Raw genomic sequence first — 21,820 nt, 5'->3', positions numbered from 1 at the left:
CTTCCCTTTCTTTAGGGTAAGTAAGGAAGGAGTATCAGATTTTTGTATCCGAGCTTCAGCTCGGGTACACTTTAACGTGGTTTACATTTTTTGAATTTAAAGTGAAAACAAGGATTTTGCACTACTGCCTGCATTCAAATGAGGATGGCTCTGTTTAATTCTTAAAGGAATACTTAAGTAAAAAAAAAAAAATGACATTTACTCACCTGGGGCATCCCTCAGCACCCCGAAGCTGGATGGTGCCCTCGCAGCCCCGCTCCGATCGTCCTGTCCCCGCCGGCGGCTACTTCCGGTTCGGCGACAGCCGCCGACAGGCTGGGAACGCGGCTGATTTTCCGCGTTCCCAGCCGCTGCTATCACCCTCTATGCTGCTATAGCGTTCCCAGCCGCTGCTATCACCCTCAATGCTGCTATAGCGTATATATATACGCTATAGCAGCATAGAGGGTGATAGCAGCAGCTGGGAACGCGGAAAATCAGCCGCGTTCCCAGCCTGTCGGCGGCTGTCGCCGAACTGGAAGTAGCCGCCGGCGGGGACAGGACGATCGGAGCGGGGCTGCGAGGGCACCATCCAGCTTCGGGGTGCTGAGGGATGCCCCAGGTGAGTAAATGTCATTTTTTTTTTTTGACTTAAGTATTCCTTTAATTTGTAATTGTTAAAAGCTTTAATAGGAAGAAGCAGTCTCCAGCCGGCACTGGCATCCATGTATTTATAGCTCTAAGTTTGTCTTATTCAGATCTGTTGCATAGAGATACTCAATGTTTTGGAGCGATTGCACTGCTCACTACTGACCGGTTTGTTAATAACTTGATAAAGGAGCAGTGACAGTCACTCTGAAACATTGTGTATCTATGTGACCGATCTAAATAAAGCAAAACTTAGAGCAATGAATACATGGCAGTGTTCTCCCCAGGATTTTTTTTCAGCCGGGTGGCATGAAAAAGTAGCCGGGTGGCGTGCGACGGGGAAGTGCAGGACAAGTGCAACTCTGCTTACAGCAGAGGGGGAGGATGAGGAGACGAGCCGATGTACCTGCTAGGTACACACGATGCAATTTACAGATTTACTGTCGGATGGACTATTTCCAACATGTTTAATATGATTTTCAATCGATTTTCGTTTACTTCTATGGGAAATCGAGCTGAAATTTGATCAGAAATCAGATTGGACATGTTGGAAATAGTCCATCTGACAGTAAATCTGTCAGAAAATTGCATCGTGTGTACCTAGCATTAGGGAGAAAGTATTTCAGATTCTGGTGCTCAGGTTCCTTTAAAGCAGACCAGCACTCAGAACTTCCTCTCTTCTCTAAAAGATAAGCAACAACATAATACATTTTAATGAAAGACATTTCATTGTTACAGCGGATACAAATTAATCTGCACTGTTTCTACTTCCTGCTTTCAAGGAAGCAGACATTGTTAACCTCCTGTGCTTTCAAATTAGTTTATCTGCCATAGCAGTCAGGTGACACAGGGGAGAAATAAAACTACAAATTGTGATTAGACAAGAGGGGTAATTAGACAGGCCAGACTCAATAAATACATGCAGGGTACATTTCACTGTTTTCCTTCTATGCAAGAGTTCAGGTCCACTTTGTTCATGCAGAGTGATTGTTGAAGGGGGAGGGGGAGCATTACTGACAGGATGCAAGCTGGGGGGGGGGGGGGGGTAGACACAGACACGGCAGGAGAGAAGATTGCTTTTTTTTTTCTTACTTTAAGTTTGGGACTCGGGAGCAGAAAAGAGCTGAGTGCAGAGGAGGCTGCCTCGGAAACACCCTGTCACTCTACATGCCCTGTAATTCTATCCTCCCCCGAAGTTAATGCAAACCAAAGAAAGCAAACATCGTCTGAGCTCTGAAGTTATATCACCTCTCCTAGCTGCATTAGACCAGCAGCTCCTTATCTAAATGGTTGTTATCTGCTGTCTGCTGGGATGGTGAATGAAGGAGTCGCTTCTGACTGACTGTCTCTGATTGCAGAACAAACGCACATGGTCTCTCTCCTCTGGTAACTTCTGCAGGCTGCTGAGAAAGATGTGTGGGCGTGCTTGCTTGGCTGCCTCTCTTTCCATTGGCCAGAGAGCTGCCAGCATAAAATCAAGCCTGTTTCATTGGAGGGCGGGAGGCAGAGACGGAGCAGAAGTTTCCAGCTAGATGACATGCATGGTGCCGCCCCTTACAACCCGCCCAGCCAATCCCTGCTCCCCCAGACCAGACAGCGTGAGGTGACAGGCAGAGGAGCGCTCCTCAGCTCCTGCAGTGTACAGCATCAGCTCTCCCTATTGTGCGAGAGCTGGACGCTGATTGCTAGTAGGCAATGGAGCGCTCCTGCCTGGGTTTTTTTGCAGCTGGGTGGGTGATTGACAGCTGGGCGGGGTCTGAAAACAGCCGGGCGGCCCGCCCACTTAATTGGCCCTGGGGAGAACTCTGCATGGATGGTGCATTGGTTGCCATTGTCCAGGTGTCTGCTGCTTCTTCCTATTATGTTTGGATTGGTTATCCATTAGCCAGCCAGGCACATCGCCATTGATTTGACTAACTGACTGCACCGCATCTCTCCAAGAACTGCTGTTAAAAACTTTCACGAATTGTCGAGCAAGACATGCATGTTGCTGTTTAATAAAAATACATTTACGATGCAATTCTTGCCTTTAGTTTTCATCTTTGTTTGCAGTAGATTAGCGATTTGTTTTGATAAATTCAATTTCGCAATGCATTAAAGGGAAGGGTCAAGCAAAATTAAAAAAAAGGGTTTCACTTACCTGGGGCTTCTACCAGCCCCATGCAGCCATCCTGTGCCCTCGTAGTCACTCACTGCTGCTCCAGTCCCCCACTGGCAGCATGCCGACCTCGGAGGTCGGCGGGCCACATTGTGTACATTTTTACGCATTCCAGTTAGTGCAGGAACATTAACACTTACATTTTTACGCGTTAGTGATTTAATGCGTAAATTTTTCGCATTGATCCACTAACGCGTAAAAATGTATGTGTTAATGTTCCTGCACTAACTGGAATGCGTAAAAATGTACACAATGCGGCCCGCCGACCTCCGAGGTCGGCATGCTGCCAGTGGGGGACTGGAGCAGCAGTGAGTGATTACGAGGGCACAGGATGGGCTGCGTGGGGCTGGTAGAAGCCCCAGGTAAGTGAAACTCATTTTTTTTTATTTAGCTTGGACCTTCCCTTTTAACATTTACAAACATGACAGAAAATGACATACTACACTCAGGTTGATAATATGATTTCATTTTCTGTCAGTGCATGTTTGTAAATGTTACTCTACATTGTGAATTTAGTGCTTAAGCTTGTTTTGAAAAAAATCGTGAAAAAATTGAAATCACAATTTTTGAAAGAAAAATCGCAATTTCAATTTTTACCTAAAATCGTGCAGCCCTAGGCTGCAGGCAGAGAGTAGTAAAAATGGAAGCAGAGGTTGGTGCAGGCGGCAAGCAGAGTGTGTCAAGGAAAAACAGATTCTAACAGTTATTGGGAACAAAGGCATTTCCAGTGGGTTATAAACCTTCCCTATAGGAGGTTGGAAACTAAAAATAAAACATGTGTCCCCACACAGATTGATGACTGATGAGATGCTTTGCCACTCTGACCAATCTACTGCTTGGCCTGACAGTCAGTTTGGACATCTGGCCTTCTGCTATTGCAACCCAGCTAGGCTTACAGACTATAGCTGAGCGTTTTTTTTCGGGGGTTGTTTAACTGCAGCATGATGCCAAGACATTTTTAAACGGTTCATAACCAGAGGTGGCCTCTCGGGAAGTGTTTTAGTATTCAAGTTCAGGTGCTTAAAGCAACCTTAGATGATCACCTATTTAGAGGCAAGGCTCTGGATCACACACACACAGAGCCTTCCCAGTCCTCCCTCGGTCTTGTCAGTCGACTGCTGTCCCACTTTCAAAATTTTCAGGACTCCTTGGCAAGCTTCAGAAGAACTTACACCCCTGAGTGTTTCCGAAGAGGTGCATTCGTACTGTGCATGCGCGATCACAGTACGGATCTGCTCATCTTTGGAAGTACTTGGGGACACTATTACTTCTGAAGCCTGCATGAGGAGTCCTGAGGAGCTATTCAAAATGCAGGTCAAATAACTTCAACGGGAGGACAGTGAAAGCTCTATGGGCCTGATTCACAAAACGGTGCAAAGTGTTTGCACGCCTGTGAAAACCCCTGTATCACGCCTGAACTCAGTTTAGGCGTGATAAAATGAAACTCGCGCAAGGTTTTGCGCGCGCAATCGCCCGGCGCACAGTGCAGTTCGCGCGATGTGCCCATTAAAGCCTATGGGCCCTGCGCGCGGAATTGCGCGATTGCGCGCGCAAAACTTTGCGCGCGGGACTTTGCGCGCGATAAAGAGCAAAAGCGGTGCTAACTCAGCTTTGCACGGCTTATCACGCCTAAAGTCTTTTAGGCGTGATAACTGAGTTATCACCGCTTTGTGAATCGAGCCCAATGAGATCCAGAGCCTTCCTACTAAATGAGTATGTAACTTTTATTTATTTATTTTTATTTTTTTTTTATTGCCTGCTTCACTTTATTCTGCTCACGTCTCTTTTTTTTCCACAAATGTTTAGATTTCCTTTAAGTTTACTGTTGGTGCTTCTTCCAGTAACTGTAATATTACTGACAAGTTTGTGAATAGTTTGACTTGTCATTGGATTACAAACCTTGCTGACTGTTACTGGAAGTAATTTTTTTTTTGTCTATTTTTTATGCAGCCGGAGTCTGTCACAAAGGCAAATGAACATGCTGCTAAGCAAAAACAACTTCAAGATAAAGGTAAGGAAGATGCTAACATTTTTGTTTTAAGGTACCAGTAACTGCTGCAAAAATACACTACAGTACCATTAGCTCAGCTGCCTCAGCATGTCTTTGCTGTTTGGAACTCCTGTGCGTGTGATTGACCGTAGGCTGCTGTTAATGAAGTGAATACTGCTTTGAAATGGTGGCAGCAATAGGAGCACAAACGCCATTCACTTTCTGAACAACTGCAAATGATTGGAGATGTCTTATTTCTCCTGTTTCAATCAGGCACAGACATTCTCCTTGCTCTGTGATTGATACAACAGTTTACGTTGGATCGTCCTCTTTAATCACTGCAAAGATGGAGAAGGTAGAGTAGGCAATACCTCTGTTTGACAAGCCCATCTTTTTGAGTTGGACATCAGGGCTGATAAAACATGTCTCCCTGTTTAGGGACAGTGCTGAAGCTGGTACTAGCAGTTTTTATTGCGATAGTTGTCTTTTTCAGTCGAAGTTGTATAGTTCTTACCATCAGTGGTGTAGCTAAGGAGCTGTGGGCCCTGATGCAAGTTTTACAATGCGGCCCCCCCAAGCACTCTATACATAACAATTGATACAGCGCACCAAAACCTGCCAATGGCAACTACAGTGTCAGAGGTGCAAGAAGGGGATAGGGGGAAGTTTTTTTTAATGATTTTCACTATTCAAAGTATCTATAGAAGTGATTATTATGAGCATAGGACTAATAGAGAGCTAATAATGTAGTTGAAGAAGGGCCCTTTGGGGCCCCTCTGGCCCAAGGGCCCCGATGCGGTCACAACCTCTGCAACCCCTATTGCTACGCCCCTGCTTACCATGAATAATGTTAGAATATGCTCTTTGCCAAATATTCGATTTTGAGGAAAGACCTAAATCCTAAATGTTTGCGTGTGTTCTGCTAACAGGGAATTACAGGAGGGCCTGTCATCAAGAAAATGTTCTGTTCTGCTATAGTTAATGCTAAACACCAGGAAGAAAGATGCTTTTTTTTGTGGTGGTGGTGGGGGGGGGGGGGTGTTACATTTAAGTTTTGATTACTGTCAGTGTCCTCATCTGTGAAGATATCACACATACCCTGCAAGAGCAGACTCCATTTACCCACAAAGGACAGAAGCATATACAAATAAGACCTAATTTTGTAGCAAAAGGTAGAAAGACATCCATGGCTATAATTACTAGGTAATGCCCAGTAATGTTCATCAAGGTATTTTATCTGATTGCCATCTAGAGTTGCTTTTGGGGCTAATTGGACCATGCCTTGTAAGGGTTCTTCACCTTCCTCTGGATCAACAGGGATATGTGAGGGAGCAGGCTGGTGTTTGTACTTTTTCTGGTTGAACTCGATGGACGTATTTTTTCAACACAGATAACTATGTAACTATGTAGAGTTCCCCCCCCCCCACCCCAAATGCATGCAGCTACCAATGTTTACTTGCCTCAGACTCCCCAAGTATTATTATAGGTCTGTAATGTACTGATGGGCCAATAGTAAAGCTGGCCATACACTATGCCATATTTTAATCAGTATTTCACCAAGATATTGAGCAAACAGTGTTAGCAGGAGTGCTAAATGAGCAGCATCTGCATTACTTTATACTGTGTGAGGAGCTGCAGTGGTGCAGTCATTATTACAGTAAACAAGATTTCTACTGAACTCTTGCAGAACATCTACTTGTGCATTCTGGTCGATCAAGTAAGGCCTCTTTCACAGTGCGATGTGAAAGTCGCACGTTAGAAAAATGTTCCTACGCAGACTAACGCACACCAATGCAAAGTCTGTGCGACATTCACATTGCACACGTTGCTTTGTGCGTAACGTGTAGCAATATTTAGGAAGTGCTGCATGCTGTGCGTTATAGGTGGTTTTAGCTGCGTTAGACTGTTTGCACATGCTCAGTAATGTTGTTTTATCGTTTTTTGTGTGCAGGAGAGGAGGGGAGAGTCTGCTATTTTGCCTAGCCACATGGCTAAGTAATATTCACTGCACTGCAATGCCGGTTCTCTTCCTGCTAGCAATGATTCATATGAATCATTCTCTGCCTGCTAGCAATGATTCATATGAATCATTCTCTGCCTGCTAGCAATGAGTCATATGAATCATTCTCTGCCTGCTAGCAATGAGTCATATGAATCATTCTCTGCCTGCTAGCAATGAGTCATATGAATCATTCTCTGCCTGCTAGCAATGAGTCATATGAATCATTGCCAGTTCTATGGAACGAAAACGTCGCACCAAGAGCCGCATAACGCGGCTCTATGTAGCGTCCACCTTTAGCACCACCATGCGTTGCGTTAGGGGAGCGTTATGCGACCTTAACGTCCCCTGCAACGCAACGTCCCACTGTGTAAGAGCCCTTAATGATCAATATCCAGAAGATATTCATTCTTAACCTTATCTAAAGTGCATGTACAAGTGATCCAAAATACAGTTTGTTTGTACATGCTTGCCAAAATCGATGTGATATGAGATACACTGGATTTCATCTAATTTGGATATATTGCTTGGGTGGGTCTTTATACTGAATAGAAGATGTAAAGCCTGGTACACACCATAATTTCTCTTCAGATAGATGGGTCGAGTAGATAATTTCCAGCAGATCCGATCTGATTTCCGATCATTTTTCTGATCGATTTTGTATAGAAATGATCAGAAAATTGGTCAGAAAAATGATTGGAAATCAGATTGGACCTGTTAGAAATTATCTACTCTATCCATCTATCTGAAGAGAAATTGTATGGTTTGTACCAGGCATTAGACTGGATAGAGCTTGCACAGTCAGATGGTATTGTGTATAGTCAGGATAAGGCTCTAGAGTTGTGGCATGCTGGGCATAGAGAGAAATAGGGTACAACCGTGTTTCCCCCGAAAATAAGACCTCTACCCGCAAATAAGCCTTAGTTTACATTTCAAGCATGATTGAAATATAAGCCCTCACCTGAAAAATAAGCCCTAGCTACCATCTTTTTTTCAGGGTTTCCTCCCTTGTCCCCCTAGATACCTGCACTCGTGTGTCCCCATCCGTGCCTTCTGTCCCAGCCTGTCCTCCTTTGTTCCCCCATGCCCACACTCATGTCCCCCATCCCTGCCCTCTGTCCCTACCTGTCCTCCTTTGTTCCCCCCCTCCCATGCTCACACTCATGTCACCCATCCCTGCCCTCTGTCCCAGCCTGACCTCCTTTGTCCTCCCATCCCTGCCCTCTATTCCAGCTTGTCTTTTGTCCCCTGGATGTCGGCACATACTACCAACATGAAGAACGCTGCCTGCACTGTTCCCTCTCATGCAGGCTGAATAGGAAGCCGGCTGCTCCGTACGCTCATTGAAGCAGACAGTCCTCCAGGTGGAACCACAGCTCGTCAATGGGGCCAATCCATCTATAAAAAACATATCTTCAATCTCACACTGGCATGTTCCCAGTTAGCCTTAGCAATAGTATGGGGAGAGGAAAGTCTCTGCTTGAGAGCAGGAATGAGTCTGCAGGGATTAAAGATGAGCAGCAGCAAACAAGTTAGCAAGTAAGTTTTCTAGTCCCAGCAGCCATAACAGATTTTGGAAAGCAACCCTGCCTGCTACCAGCAACCCCAAAAAAATAATATATATATATGTTATTGTATGTACCCTAACCAAACCTGTGTTTCAGGTAAGCCGCAGATACTCAATCTGATGCAGGCCACTAGCCTGAGGGGTGGAGACCTTTAGTTTCTCATAGGATGTTTAGCCCATTTTGCATAATGTCTAGAATGTACAATTTCAAGTGTTGTGTACATATTAATAAATTGCTAATGATTTGTTTTACAGTAAAAAAAGTTAAAGTTCAAAAGCAGCAAAATCCAGCTTTACCCCCAGAAGTATCAAGCTACAGTCCATACCCAACTTATTATTTCGATGAGAAATACGCAGGTACCTGAGATAACACACACGGAAAAACACTACCATTGTCTTTACCTTTAAAGCGGAACTGTAAATACTTTTTAAATACTCTGTTTCACTTGCCTGGGGTTTCTGTAAGCCCCCAGCAGCCGTCGTGTCCCGCGCCAGTCCTCAACGAGCCTCCGTTCTCCCGCCGACGCTCAGTTCTGTTCCTCGACTTGTAAGTCGAGGCCAGCGCAGCCCTACAAAGTGCATCTTTTCTTCGCGTTCCCCTCTGCAATAGCGGGGAACACGAAGAAAGGATACGTGTGGCCAGAGCCGCGCAGGCTCAGTGACCTGGCGGCGAAACCGGAAGTAACTGGCGGCGGGCGAACGGAGGCTCGTGGAGAACCGGTGCGGGACAGGATGGCTGCTGGGGGCTTGAAGAAGCCCAAGGTAAGTGAAACAGTGTATTTAAAAAGTATTTACAGTTCCGCTTTAAGAGTGGGAAGCTATGGATCCACTGTGAGGTTGTGGTTACTGTATGTGTTCCAGTTAACTGGAATTCCCACTTAGCAAAACTGCCTAGATTAAGCTTCGCTGAGAGGGCGGGGTTATATACTAATATACACAATATATAGATATAGGATTTTAATATTTTTAATCTAAATGCAAGGCGCAAACTAAATGCACAAAATCTTTTAATCATAATATTTTACTTTTATGTTTATGCATCTCACGATTAAAGTTTACGTATATATGTATAAAGTAGGGATATACCCATTTATGTGAAAGCACTTACTTTTTGCCCTTTCTATTTTATATGTTCCCTGATTTCTATGTTGCTCTTTGCTATACTGTTGTTTCAGAACATGCAGATTGCAGAGTTGGGTCAGATGCATATGTGAACGACATAAACTTGAATTGCGTGTTTTTAACTGCATAAAAAAGATTATACTTTATGATTTGGGATTTTATAGATGCACTTAGTTTTTAGAGCATTAAATCAGCAGCTGATGCAATCCACAAAACATGAGATTGCATTGCACATGCATGTTGTTTTATATGGATGTTATTTCCTGTCAGCGGGGGGTCGCGGGTACTGCAGATAGTGTGCAGGGGGCCATATATTGTAACCATTATCATATACTAGCTGATGGTCCGGTGTTTCCCAGGTATGTACAGTAGGGCTGCACGATTTTGGGTAAAAATTGAAATTGCGATTTTTCTGTCAAATTGTGATTTAAATTTTTTTTCACGATTTTTTTCCAAAACAAGCTTTAGCTTGTCCTAGTGTACAGTGTCGTGCGCAGCGGGTTTTGGGGGGGGGGGTGGACTAGGGTGCAGCGGCATAGCTAGCATAGTAGCCCCAATATAGGGAGTTTAGTTGCCCCAGTGTGGCTAGTATAGTGCTCCAGTATAGCTAGCATAGTGCCCCAGTATAGCTAGTATAGTGTCTCAGTATAGATAGTATAGTGCCCAGTATGGGTAGGTAGTGCCACAGTATAGCTTGTAAAGTGCCCAGTACAGGTAGGTAGTGCCCCAGTATAGCTAGTATAGTGCCCAGTATGGGTAGGTAATGCCCCAGTATAGCTAGTATAGTGCCCAGTATGGGTAGGTAGTGCCCCAGTATAGTTAGTATAGTGCCCCAGTATAGTGCCCAGTATGGGTAGGTAGTGCCCCAGTATAGCTAGTATAGTGCCCAGTATGGGTAGGTAGTGCCCCAGTATAGTTAGTATAGTGCCCCAGTATAGCTAGTATAGTGCCCAGTATGGGTAGGTAGTGCCCCAGTATAGCTAGTATAGTGCCCAGTATGGGTAGGTAGTGCCCCAGTATAGCTAGTATAGTGCCCAGTATGGGTAGGTAGTGCCCCAGTATAGTTAGTATAGTGCCCCAGTATAGCTAGTATAGTGCCCACTATGGGTAGGTAGTGCCCCAGTATAGTTAGTATAGTGCCCCAGTATAGCTAGTATAGTGCCCACTATGGGTAGATAGTGCCCCAGTATAGCTAGTATAGTGCCCAGTATGAATGGGTAGTGCCCCAGTACAGCTAGTAAAGTGTGCAGTATAGGTAGGTAGGTAGGCAGGTAAGTACGCCGTTGCGGCCATGCCCGCGCCTGGCCATGATCTGCTTACCTCAGCCGCTGCGCTGTGCCACAGAAGCCGTGCATATTTATGAGGTTAATGAGCCGGGCAGCGGGGGGAGGAGAGTTCAGTCCAGAGCGGCACACAGCTTCTCCAATCGCTGGATACCGATGGTATGACGGCAGCGGTAGGCGGAGCTGTACTAGAGCGTACAGCTCCGCCTACTGCCTCCGTCATTCTATTGCTATCCAGCGATTGGAGAAGCTGTGTGCCGCTCTGTACTGAACTCTCCTCCCCCCGCTGCCCGGCTCATTAACCTCATAAATATGCACTGCTTCTGTGGCACAGCGCAGCGGCTGAGGTAGGCGGATCATGGCCATGCGGGCAAGCACTAAAGACCGAAAACCGCCGGATCCAGACGATCCCAAAACCGTCTTCACAGGAACCGCAGTTTCGGTTTAAAACCGAGAAATCGTGCAGCCCTAATGTACAGTGTATTTGGCTGGTGTTGGCTCTGCCCACTTTTCTAACCCTAACACTCAATTACTCAATGACCTAGTTTGTGAGCTTTGCGGTCTTTGTCATCAATAATGTGCATTGAAATGAAACAAATTCTGATGCTGTGGCTCCACCCCCTTTTCTGAATTTGAACCTCAGTCACCCAATGACTAACTGTCCATGGTTTGGGGCTTGTGCCATTAACAGTGCAAGAATGGCAGCAATGAAATATTCCCCTTGAAAATCAATAGATGAATTTAGAATGGCTTTTGTAAGCTCCACCCACTTTTCTTAACATTACTCTGTCACCCCACCTACCATTAACAGTGTAAGAATAGCTGCTGTTTAAGTTTTTCAGTGAAATTTGTGTTTGTCTCTGCCCACTTTTTGGTTATGGGAATAAAAAGTATCCTATATGTTCCAGGTTATGTGCTATTTGTGTGCCAAATTTCATTCTAATTCGTTCAGCTGTTTTTGCGTGATTGAGTAACAAACATCCGAACTTTCCCATTTATAATATTAGTAGGATGGCTCCTGCATGCTATCTGCAATACCCCACGACCTCTAACCTCCCCAGTAGCAAAAAGCATCCATGTGAAATGCAATAATCACCCCTAACACCCCCCTTTTGCAGCGGTTTCCCCTTGCCTCCTGTAACAGTTTAGATGCATACACCTCTCCCCCTTTTTTTAAGCAGGTCTTTCCTGACCTGTACTATATGTCAACAGTGTACTGCATTTTATATGTGAAAAGCCTTTTCACTGAATTTCAGCTCCAAATGACCTTTGTAGATGCAGTTATTATAGATGCTGTAGAATGGGGGGGGGGGGGGGTTGGAGGAAGCCCCAGGTAAGTCCAAATTCGGTTTATAATTACCGCGCAGGGTCCCTTTACAGAAAATATAGAGGAGACTTTAAAAAGTTTGATTTCTATGAAGCGGAAAAGCTCTGGGGACCGTTGAGCCTTCCCGGTCCTATCTCCGTCCACCACTGTCCCCCAGAAAATTCCTCTGTGCATGGCTGTGATGTCATGTGACACACCAGCTAGCTGTACAAGGACACAGCAAATCAGCAAGGAGCTGCAGGACTGTGGAAGACCGGCGCCCAGAGCTGCGCTGTACTCTGTAAGCTTTGAACGTCCCCATTTTCCCCCACCAGGCATGCCAGTTAGATGTAACTGGGACATTACTGTATATAGTTGTATATAATAAATACTAATGACCATTTACTTGACTCTGAACTGTTTTTTATGATATTTATACTGTGTTTTTTGTTTATAACCCTGTGATTTTTTTTTTTTTTTATAAAGAATTAACCACTGAAAGCAACCAGGAGCAACATATTTCTGCAACCTATTTGCAAGACAGTAATGTAGTAACTGAGCCATCATCCTTGGAACCAGGTATTTTTTACTTGCCCTGTGCAGGCTATTTACACACCATGTGCAGATAGCAGGTAACCTAAACAAAAACCTTGCCACTAAATGGGCAACTGACTAACTTTGTTAACGAGAATCTTTTTTACTGGTAGCAAACCTATTGCTGGTCCCAGTTCAAAATAAACAGCAGAAAAACACACGATAGTCATTTGCAGTATAAAGCTCATAACTTTTTGGGGGCATGGTTTCATAGTGGATAGCTCTCACCTTGCTGCACTACAGTCCCCATTTCAAATACAGGCCAGGACACAATCTGCATAGAGTTAGTACGTTCTCCCCTTGTTTGAATGGGTTTTCTCTGGGTACTTCAATTTCCCCCACATCTCAAGAACATACAGATAGGTGATTTAGCTCCCCCCAAATTGGCCTTAGAATGTAATAGTAACATAAAACAACTGCCTATATTCATTAGATTGTGAACTCTTCTGAGGGGCATATAGTGACATGGCTATATACGCTGTGCAAAAGCGACGATGTATCTATTATCCTGCTTTCCTCAAAAATGAACAGGCCTGTTTCTTTGCAGAGGGGTGTGGTTGGTTACTGTGACATTCTATTTGTCCAGGATTTTAAGACCCCACTTGTGTTTCCTAGGTATTTAGCTTCTTTTAGTCATGTGGCACATTTCTTAGGGTTGGCAGTAAAACCAGCTTTTTGGAGGTCCTAAAACCTGTGCCTGTTGTAAATGTAGACGTACAAATGGGACTCCCAATCTAAACTGTATTATATCATCTAAATAAGCAACTGCAGATTTTTGGTAAGGTCTCAAACTCTTATCCATAGCTCTGAAAAATAGTGGGAGTGTTCTGCAAACCAAAAAAGCATTTCCTCGTATTGGAAGGAGCCCACTGGAATGATAAAAGCAGTCCTTTCTTTGGCTTATTTGCTCAATTGAATTTTCCTGTGCTAAAAAGGGTACAGTGGTAATTTGGGTGCCAGTTGAAACAGCTAGTAGAAAATTGGTAAATTTACGGATATTATACTATTTGGCACTGGCTAATACTACTATAACTTTAACCCTGTTCTCACACTAACCCACCTTTTACCTACTCTTAACAATAATCTATCTGGCTGCTGTCATGTGCATCACAATCTCTGCTGCTAAAGTGTCTGCTGATATCTGCTCTGCTGCAGTTTCTTGCCACTGAACTTAATTTGTAGCTCCTGCCTCCAGCATAGAGCCTTACTGGTCCTCAATCCGTCCCATCGTTCCAGTGCTGTCCCCCCTTGAAGATCTGTGACCAAATACCTCTTCGACTTGTATGTGCGCAGTACAGTTTTTCTTATCTTCGGAAGTACTCTGTGGTGTAAGTAAAAGGCTGCCAAAGAAGGGCCAAAGAGGTATTCGCTTCACTGGGACACAGTGCTGGAACAAGCGGATTGACCAAGGAGTGGGGAGCCTCTATGCTTTTCACAGCCATCTACATAGGTATTGTAAGTTGGAATTGGAATTTTTCTTTTTTTGGGGGAGTTAAGTTTCCTACCATCGTTACAGAATTACCATCTTGCTTTGTCAAGAACAGTGTGCCTGGATCAGTCACAATTCGACTCCATAATCTCCTCTAATTCAAGTTTTTTTTTTTTTTTTTTTTGTGCTTTAGTTTTCCTTATGGCTTCAGGAATTCTGTGAGGTTTAATCCTAATACCAAACACCCCCACCCCACCCTTCCTGGTGCCGTCACAATGTCATACCGAGTGACAATCTGGCTTGGCTGCTCACTTAAGGGCTGGTTCAGATGGACGTTTGGAGGCGTTGCGTTCGTTGGCGTCGCGTTTAGCAGCGTTCGTGTGCGTTTGGATGCGGTCGCGTTTTTTCTTCCCCTAGGGGGACATTAGCCGTCGCGGTTAACCTCCCCTGAAAGCTACATGTAGCTTCCAGGGGCTCCTTGAACGCCAGGGAAAATCGGGACCCAAACGCCGCGTTTGTGTAAACGCGCTTGAAAGCTTAGTACAAACGCTCCCATTCACTTGAATGGGAGCGTTTAACACCAAGCCCTGAACGCTGGCTGTAAACGCTCTGCAAACGTCCGTCTGAACCAGCCCTTACTCTGTCTAATCAAAAATGATTTGACTTGACTGGTTTCTGAGAGCTGGCACTAACTGGCTCTAGCACTAAACACACATTGGGCTTTAACAGTGCAGGGTGTTAACAAGATTAGTATTTAGTGGTTTGCCCTGAGTACTGCTCCAGGTGACCTTCATAAGGGCCATTATGTAGTTACTGAATGCTTTCATTAGTACTAATAGCCTCATAAGCTAAATTGATTGTATTCTAGTGAAGATTAAGGATGATCAAATATATGCAAATTGTTCCAAGTTAATGCAAATCTATGCATTAGTAATGTAAATGTATGCAGTTTGAAAATGGACAAATCATTTTAAACCCAGGTTTAATTTGATTGGTCCTTTTTCAAGCTGCATATATTTGCATAATTTCAGAACAATTAGCATCTTATTGATCATCCCTAGTTAAGATTAGTAAAGGTTTTATTGTTTTACGTTTTCTTCCCAGTGTGTGCAAGTTTACCTGGCTCTTACTTAGTTGTAACAGCATTTACAGTATATTGCACATCATTTGTTCTTCAAGCTTTCTAATTTATGTGCTGCAGAACCTACCACTGAAAAGAACCAAGATGAAAGCCTATCTGAAAACCATTTGCAAAAGAATAAACCATCATGCACAGAACAAGGTACAGTACTTCCTATATTTAGCAGTATATAGAACTGATATATTGAACAGCACTTTAGCACATTTAACACAATTTGCACCTGGTGATTTGTATGAATTGCATTGTGTGTAGGGTATACTGTATATATGGAACCTGTTTTGATCAGTCTTAACCCTCCTAGCGGTATAAAAAAATCTGCCAGGAGGGAGCGCATCAGTTTTTAAAAAAAAAAAATGTTCCCTATATCATGTAGCGAGCCCAGGGCTCGCTACATGATAGCCGCTGCTCAGCGGCATCCCCCCGCCTTCGGCGATCTCCGATCAGGCAATCCCGTTCAAAGAACGGGATTTCCTGGAGGGCTTCCCCCGTCGCCATGGCGACGGGGCGGGATGACGTCACTGACGTCGGGACGTCATTGGGAGTCCCGGGCCACCCCTCGGCGCTGCCTGGCACTGATTGGCCAGGCAGCGCACGGGGTCTGGGGGGGTGCAGCGCGACGGATAGCGGCGATCGTGCGCGGGGCGGCGGCGATCAGTGTGCTGGCGCAGCTAGCAAAGTGCTAGCTGCGTCCAGCAAAAAAAAAATTAAACAAATTGGCCCAGCAGGGCCTGAGCGGCACCCTCCGGCGGCTTACCCAGAACTACGTTCGGGGTTACCGCCAAGGAGGTTAATGGATTGTGCTCTGACCTTTTGGGTTTGTGTATTAGAGTTGGTAGCCACATTTTGCTAAAAGACAAAGACAAACATTTATATAGCGCTTTTCTCCTGGCGGACTCAAAGCGACCAGAGCTGCAGCCACTAGGACGCGCTCTATAGGCAGTAGCAGTGTTAGGGAGACTTGCCTATGGTCTCCTACTGAATAGGTGCTGGCTTACTGAACAGGCAGAGCCGAGATTCGAACCCTGGTCTCCTGTGTCAGAGGCAGAGCCCTTAACCATTACACTATCCAGCCACTATTTCCTAGTTTCTTTTTAAAATGTAGAATATTTGAAACATTAGCAAGGCAGAGGAACTGTGGTGAAAATAACGTAATGAATAAAATTGCTAATTTTTTACTATATTTAATTATAAATTATTTAGTCAGTGTTTGCCCATCGTAAATTCTTTCCTCTCCCTGATTTACATTCCGAAATGTATTACTGGTGGTGACATTTTTAGTTCTACCAGGTGATCTGTACGGAATGCTGGTGACAGAGTTCTATCCACAGAGGGGATATTGCTTGCTTGGCAATTGGAAAAAGCCATTATTTCCCATAATGCATAAGGTTCACAGACAGAAATTTGTCATGACATCACACAGTGGGAGGGGTTTCGCCACAATATCAGAGAAGAGTGTGTACACACATGCAATGATTGGCCAATCTTACCACCTCCATGTAATATGTTGAAACTGATTTTGAATACTATGAACCGTGTTCTCTCATTACTGGAAGTGGTACATTTTGGCCAGTCAAAATTAAAGAGAACCCGGGGTGTTTTTTATTAAAGATAACAGGACACAGAAGCATATGCTCCGCACAATGACATGCCTCTGTGTACTTACTGTGCGCTGCTAGTCCCCCCGGGCTCTGCTGTGTCGCCCGGCCCTGAAAAATAGTGTCAGGCTAGCGAAAATCTGCTTGAGCTAGCCTGCTAATTACCTTGCACTTGTCAATCGCTGTCTGACCTCCCTCCCCCCTATTATCTCCAACGCCTCCAGAAAGTACTACCTGGGTCACAGCTTGGCTTCCTATCGGAGGATACTGAAAGAAGCAGGGAGCAATGCGATGGAGGAGGCGGGGGAGACAATGCGAGGGGGGGGAGGGTGGAAGGGGGACCGGAGGAGACGGCGATTGACAAGTGCAAGGTAAATAGCAGGCTAGCGACAAGCAGATTGTTGCTAGCCTGCCGCTATTTTCAGGGGGGGAGGCAGCAGAGCCTGGGGGGGGGGACTAGCGGCGCACAGTAAGGACACAGAGGCATGTCATTGTGCGGAGCATATGCTTCTGTGTCCTATTATCTTTAGTAAAAAAAAACATCCCGGGTTCTCTTTCATTTTGACTCGCCAAAATGTACCACTTCCAGTAATGAGAGAACACTGTTCATAGTATTCAAAATCAGTTATATGCTTCTGTGTTCTATTATCTTTTTTTGTAAAAAAAAAAAAAAAACGCCTCGGTTCTCTTTAAAGCTTACCTCTTGAGGTTTGCGAAAGGCCACAATTAGATACTTACCTTGGAAGGGGAATCCTCTGGATCCTATTGAGGCTTCCCCCATTCCAGCGCTGGGCCCCCCGAAAAGTGGTTTCCCTGCATATGCACACTAGCACCGTCTCACTCAAGAAATAGCTGAGGCCGATCGGTTCCGTGCTACTATGCAGTAGTGCAGACCCAATCCAGCATGCTGCAGCAAAAGCGCACAATTCAAAAAAAGTGTGCTCCCTGTCTGCGGTTTGCTACTGAGAGAGGTTCATGACGGCTCATTGCCCTTATTTTGTTTCTTTTGTCCTCTGTTACATAATCTTGGACCCTCCATAATCTTAATTTTTTCTTAAGGTGGCCACACACGATACAATAAAATGATCCGATTTTACAGTAATTCGATAAAAACGATCGTATCTCCCGAAAAAAATGGAAAGCTTTTTTTTTTAATTCGACTGAAAAATCCGATCGGATTTCCCGTTTTCTTCGATTTTAATCGATCCGGACTGCCAGATATTTTTCTTCAATCTTCCTAAAGATTGTATGGTGTGTGTTGGATTGTCAATTTATTAATATACACACCCTAGCAATTTTGTTAGTTTCCAATCATTTTTATCATAATTGGGGGAAAAATTGAACATAGGTGTGTGGTACATTGGTCATATTTTTGAAATGTTACAATCAGTCAGAAAAATTGATTGCAATTATTAAATTGAACAGATATTTAAAAAATTGTATGGTGTGTGGCCACCTTTAGTCTGATGTGTTATCTTACAGAATACAAACCTACAAATAAAAAGCTTTCCTTTAAAATATCTGCACCTCCTGTTGAAGTAAACCCGCTGGTGGCAAGTGGACTGCTGTCAAACATGCAACAAGGTAAAATAACGTTATTGTGATGGCTTTACATGATTCTTGAACATATTGCTTTTGGTTTTGGTTATGTAGACAAACAAATACACACATTATACGTTTAGCTATTAAAGAGCATTAACCACTGGAGAACCGTGGGCTTTACCCCCCTTAAGGACCAGGCACTTTTTTCCATTCAGACCACTGCAGCTTTCACGGTTTATTGCTCGCTCATACAACCTACCACCTAAATGAATTTTGGCTCCTTTTCTTGTCACTAATAAAGCTTTCTTTTGGTGCTATTTGATTGCTGCTGCGATTTTTACTTTTTATTATGTTCATCAAAAAATACATGAATTTTGTCAAAAAAATTATTTTTTTAACTTTCTGTGCTGACATTTTTCAAACAAAGTAAAATTTCTGTATACATGCAGCACGAAAAATTTGGACAAACATGTTTTTGATAAAAAAAACCCCATTCAGCCTATATTTATTGGTTTGGGTAAAAGTTATAGCGTTTACAAACTATGGTGCAAAAAGTGAATTTTCCCATTTTCCAGCATCTCTGACTTTTCTGACCACCTGACATGTTTCATGAGGGGCTAGAATTCCAGGATAGTATAAATACCCCCCAAATGACCCCATTTTGGAAAGAAGACATCCCAAAGTATTCACTGAGAGGCATAGTGAGTTCATAGAAGATATTATTTTTTTGTCACAAGTAAGCGGAAAATGACACTTTGTGACAAAAAAAAAAGTTTCAATTTCTTCTAACTTGCGACAGAAAAAAAATTAAATCTGCCACGGACTCACCATGCCCCTCTCTGAATACCTTGAAGTGTCTACTTTCCAAAATGGGGTCATTTGTGGGGTGTGTTTACTGTCCTGACATTTTGGGGGGTGCTAAATTGTAAGCACCCCTGTAAAGCCTAAAGGTGCTCATTGGACTTTGGGCCCCTTAGTGCAGTTAGGCTGCAAAAAAGTGCCACACATGTGGTATTGCCGTACTCAGGAGAAGTAGTATAATGTGTTTTGGGGTGTATTTTTACACATACCCATGCAGGGTGGGAGAAATATCCCTGTAAATGACAATTGTTTGATTTTTTTTTTTTACACACAATTGTCCATTTACAGAGATATTTCTCCCACTCAGCATGGGTATGTCTAAAAATACACCCCAAAACACATTATACAATTTCTCTTGAGTACGGCGATAGCACGTGTGGCACTTTTTTGCACCCTAACTGCGCTAAGGGGCCCAAAGTCCAATGAGTACCTTTAGGATTTTACAGGTCATTTTTGTTTCAAGACTACTCCTCACGATTTAGGGCCCCTAAAATGCCAGGGCAGTATAGAAACCCCACTAATGACCCCATTTTAGAAAGAAGACACCCCAAGGTATTCCGTTAGAAGTATGGGCGAGTTCATAGAAGATTTAATTTTTTTGTCGCAAGTTAGCAGAAATTGATTTTAATTGTTTTTTTTCACAAAGTGTCATTTTTCCGCTAATTTGTGACAAAAAATAAAATCTTCTATGAGCTCACCATACTCCTAACAGAATACCTTTGGGTGTCTTCTTTCTATAATAGGGTCATTTTGTGGGGTTCCTATACTGCCCTGGCATTTTAGGGGCCCTAAACCGTGAGGAGTAGTCTTGAAACCAAATGTTGCAAAATGACCTGTGAAATCCTAAAGGTACTCATTGGACTTTGGGCCCCTTAGTGCACTTGGGGTGTAAAAAAGTGCCACACATGTGGTACCGCCGTACTCAAGAGAAGTAGTATAATGTGTTTTGGGGTGTATTTTTACACATACCCATGCTGGGTGGGAGAAATATCTCTATAAATGACAATGGTTTGATTTTTTTTTTTTTTTACACACAATTGTCCATTTACAGAGAGATTTCTCCCACCCAGCATGGGTATGTGTAAAAATACACCCCAAAACACATTATACTACTTTTCCTGAGTACGGCGGTACCAAGTGTGACACTTTTTTGCAGCCTAGGTGCGCTAAGGGGCCCAACGTCCTATTCACAGGTCATTTTGAGGCATTTGTTTTCTAGACTACTCACGGTTTAGGGCCCCTAAAATGCCAGGGCAGTATAGGAACCCCACAAGTGACCCCATTTTAGAAAGAAGACACCCCAAGGTATTCCGTTAGGTGTATGGCAAGTTCATAGAAGATTTTTATTTTTTTATTTAACTTTTGACAAAAAATAAAATCTTCTATGAACTTGTCATACACCTAACAGAATACCTTGGGGTGTCTTTTTTTTCTAAAATGGAGTCACTTGTGGGGTTCCTATACCGCCCTGGCATTTTACGGGCCCAAAACCGTGAGTAGTCTGGAAACCAAATGTCTCAAAATGACTGTTCAGGGGTATAAGCATCTGCAAATTTTGATGACAGGTGGTCTATGAGGGGGCGAATTCTGTGGAACCGGTCATATGCAGGGTGGCCTTTTAGATGACAGGTTGTATTGGGCCTGATCTGATGGATAGGAGTGCTAGGGGGGTGACAGGAGGTGATTGATGGGTGTCTCAGGGGGTGGTTAGAGGGGAAAATAGATGCAATCAATGCACTGGGGAGGTGATCGGAAGGGGGTCTGAGGGGGATCTGAGGGTTTGGCCAAGTGATCAGGAGCCCACACGGGGCAAATTAGGGCCTGATCTGATGGGTAGGTGTGCTAGGGGGTGACAGGAGGTGATTGATGGGTGTCTCAAGGTGTGATTAGAGGGGGGAATAGATGCAAGCAATGCACTGGCGAGGTGATCAGGGCTGGGGTCTGAGGGCGTTCTGAGGGTGTGGGCGGGTGATTTAGTGCCCTAGGGGCAGATAGGGGTCTAATCTGATAGGTAGCAGTGACAGGGTGTGATTGATGGGTAATTAGTGGGTGTTTAGGGTAGAGAACAGATGTAAACACTGCACTTGGGAGGTGATCTGCGGGCGATCTATTGGTGTGGGTGGGTGATCAGATTGCCCGCAAGGGGCAGGTTAGGGGCTGATCGATGGGTGGCAGTGACAGGGGGTGATTGACGGGTGATCAGGGGGATAGATGCATACAGTACACAGGGGGGGGGGGGGTGATCAGGAGGGAGCAGGGGGCAGTTTAGGGAATAAAAAAAAATAGCGTTGACAGATAGTGACAGGGAGTGATTGATGGGTGGTCTGGGGGGTGGGCAGGGGGGGAGGTCTGAGGGGTGCTGTGGGCGATCAGGGGGCAGGGGGGGGGGAAATCAGTGTGCTTGGGTGCAGACTAGGGTGGCTGCAGCCTGCCCTGGTGGTCCCTCGGACACTGGGACCACCAGGGCAGGAGGCAGCCTGTATTATACACTTTGTATGCGGCGATCCGGGTGCTAGTAACCCGCCGGCGCTTCCGAGCGCCCGGCGGGTTACAGCGCGAGGGGGGCGGAGCCAGTCCCCGGCAGAGGATCGCGTCACGAATGACGC

At 44.5% G+C, this 21,820-nt stretch overlaps 1 protein-coding gene across 1 annotated transcript in view; it reads left to right on the top strand.

Annotated features, from left to right (window-relative positions):
- The window catches only part of LOC137518572 (bromodomain-containing protein 4-like), a 170,769-nt gene that overhangs the window by 110,010 nt on the left and 38,939 nt on the right, over positions 1 to 21,820 (top strand). The window contains exons 16-20 of the mRNA XM_068236621.1: positions 4,736 to 4,796; positions 8,597 to 8,698; positions 12,539 to 12,631; positions 15,277 to 15,357; positions 18,294 to 18,395. Coding sequence (XP_068092722.1) covers positions 4,736 to 4,796; positions 8,597 to 8,698; positions 12,539 to 12,631; positions 15,277 to 15,357; positions 18,294 to 18,395 — 439 coding nt within the window. The remainder of the gene's footprint in view (positions 1 to 4,735; positions 4,797 to 8,596; positions 8,699 to 12,538; positions 12,632 to 15,276; positions 15,358 to 18,293; positions 18,396 to 21,820) is intronic.

The sequence above is a fragment of the Hyperolius riggenbachi genome, chromosome 5 (genome assembly GCF_040937935.1).
Source record: "Hyperolius riggenbachi isolate aHypRig1 chromosome 5, aHypRig1.pri, whole genome shotgun sequence".
In the NCBI taxonomy this organism is placed as follows: Eukaryota; Metazoa; Chordata; class Amphibia; order Anura; family Hyperoliidae; genus Hyperolius; species Hyperolius riggenbachi.
The sequence above is the reverse complement of the archived record's forward strand: the minus strand, read 5'-3'. Positions and strand labels throughout refer to the sequence as shown.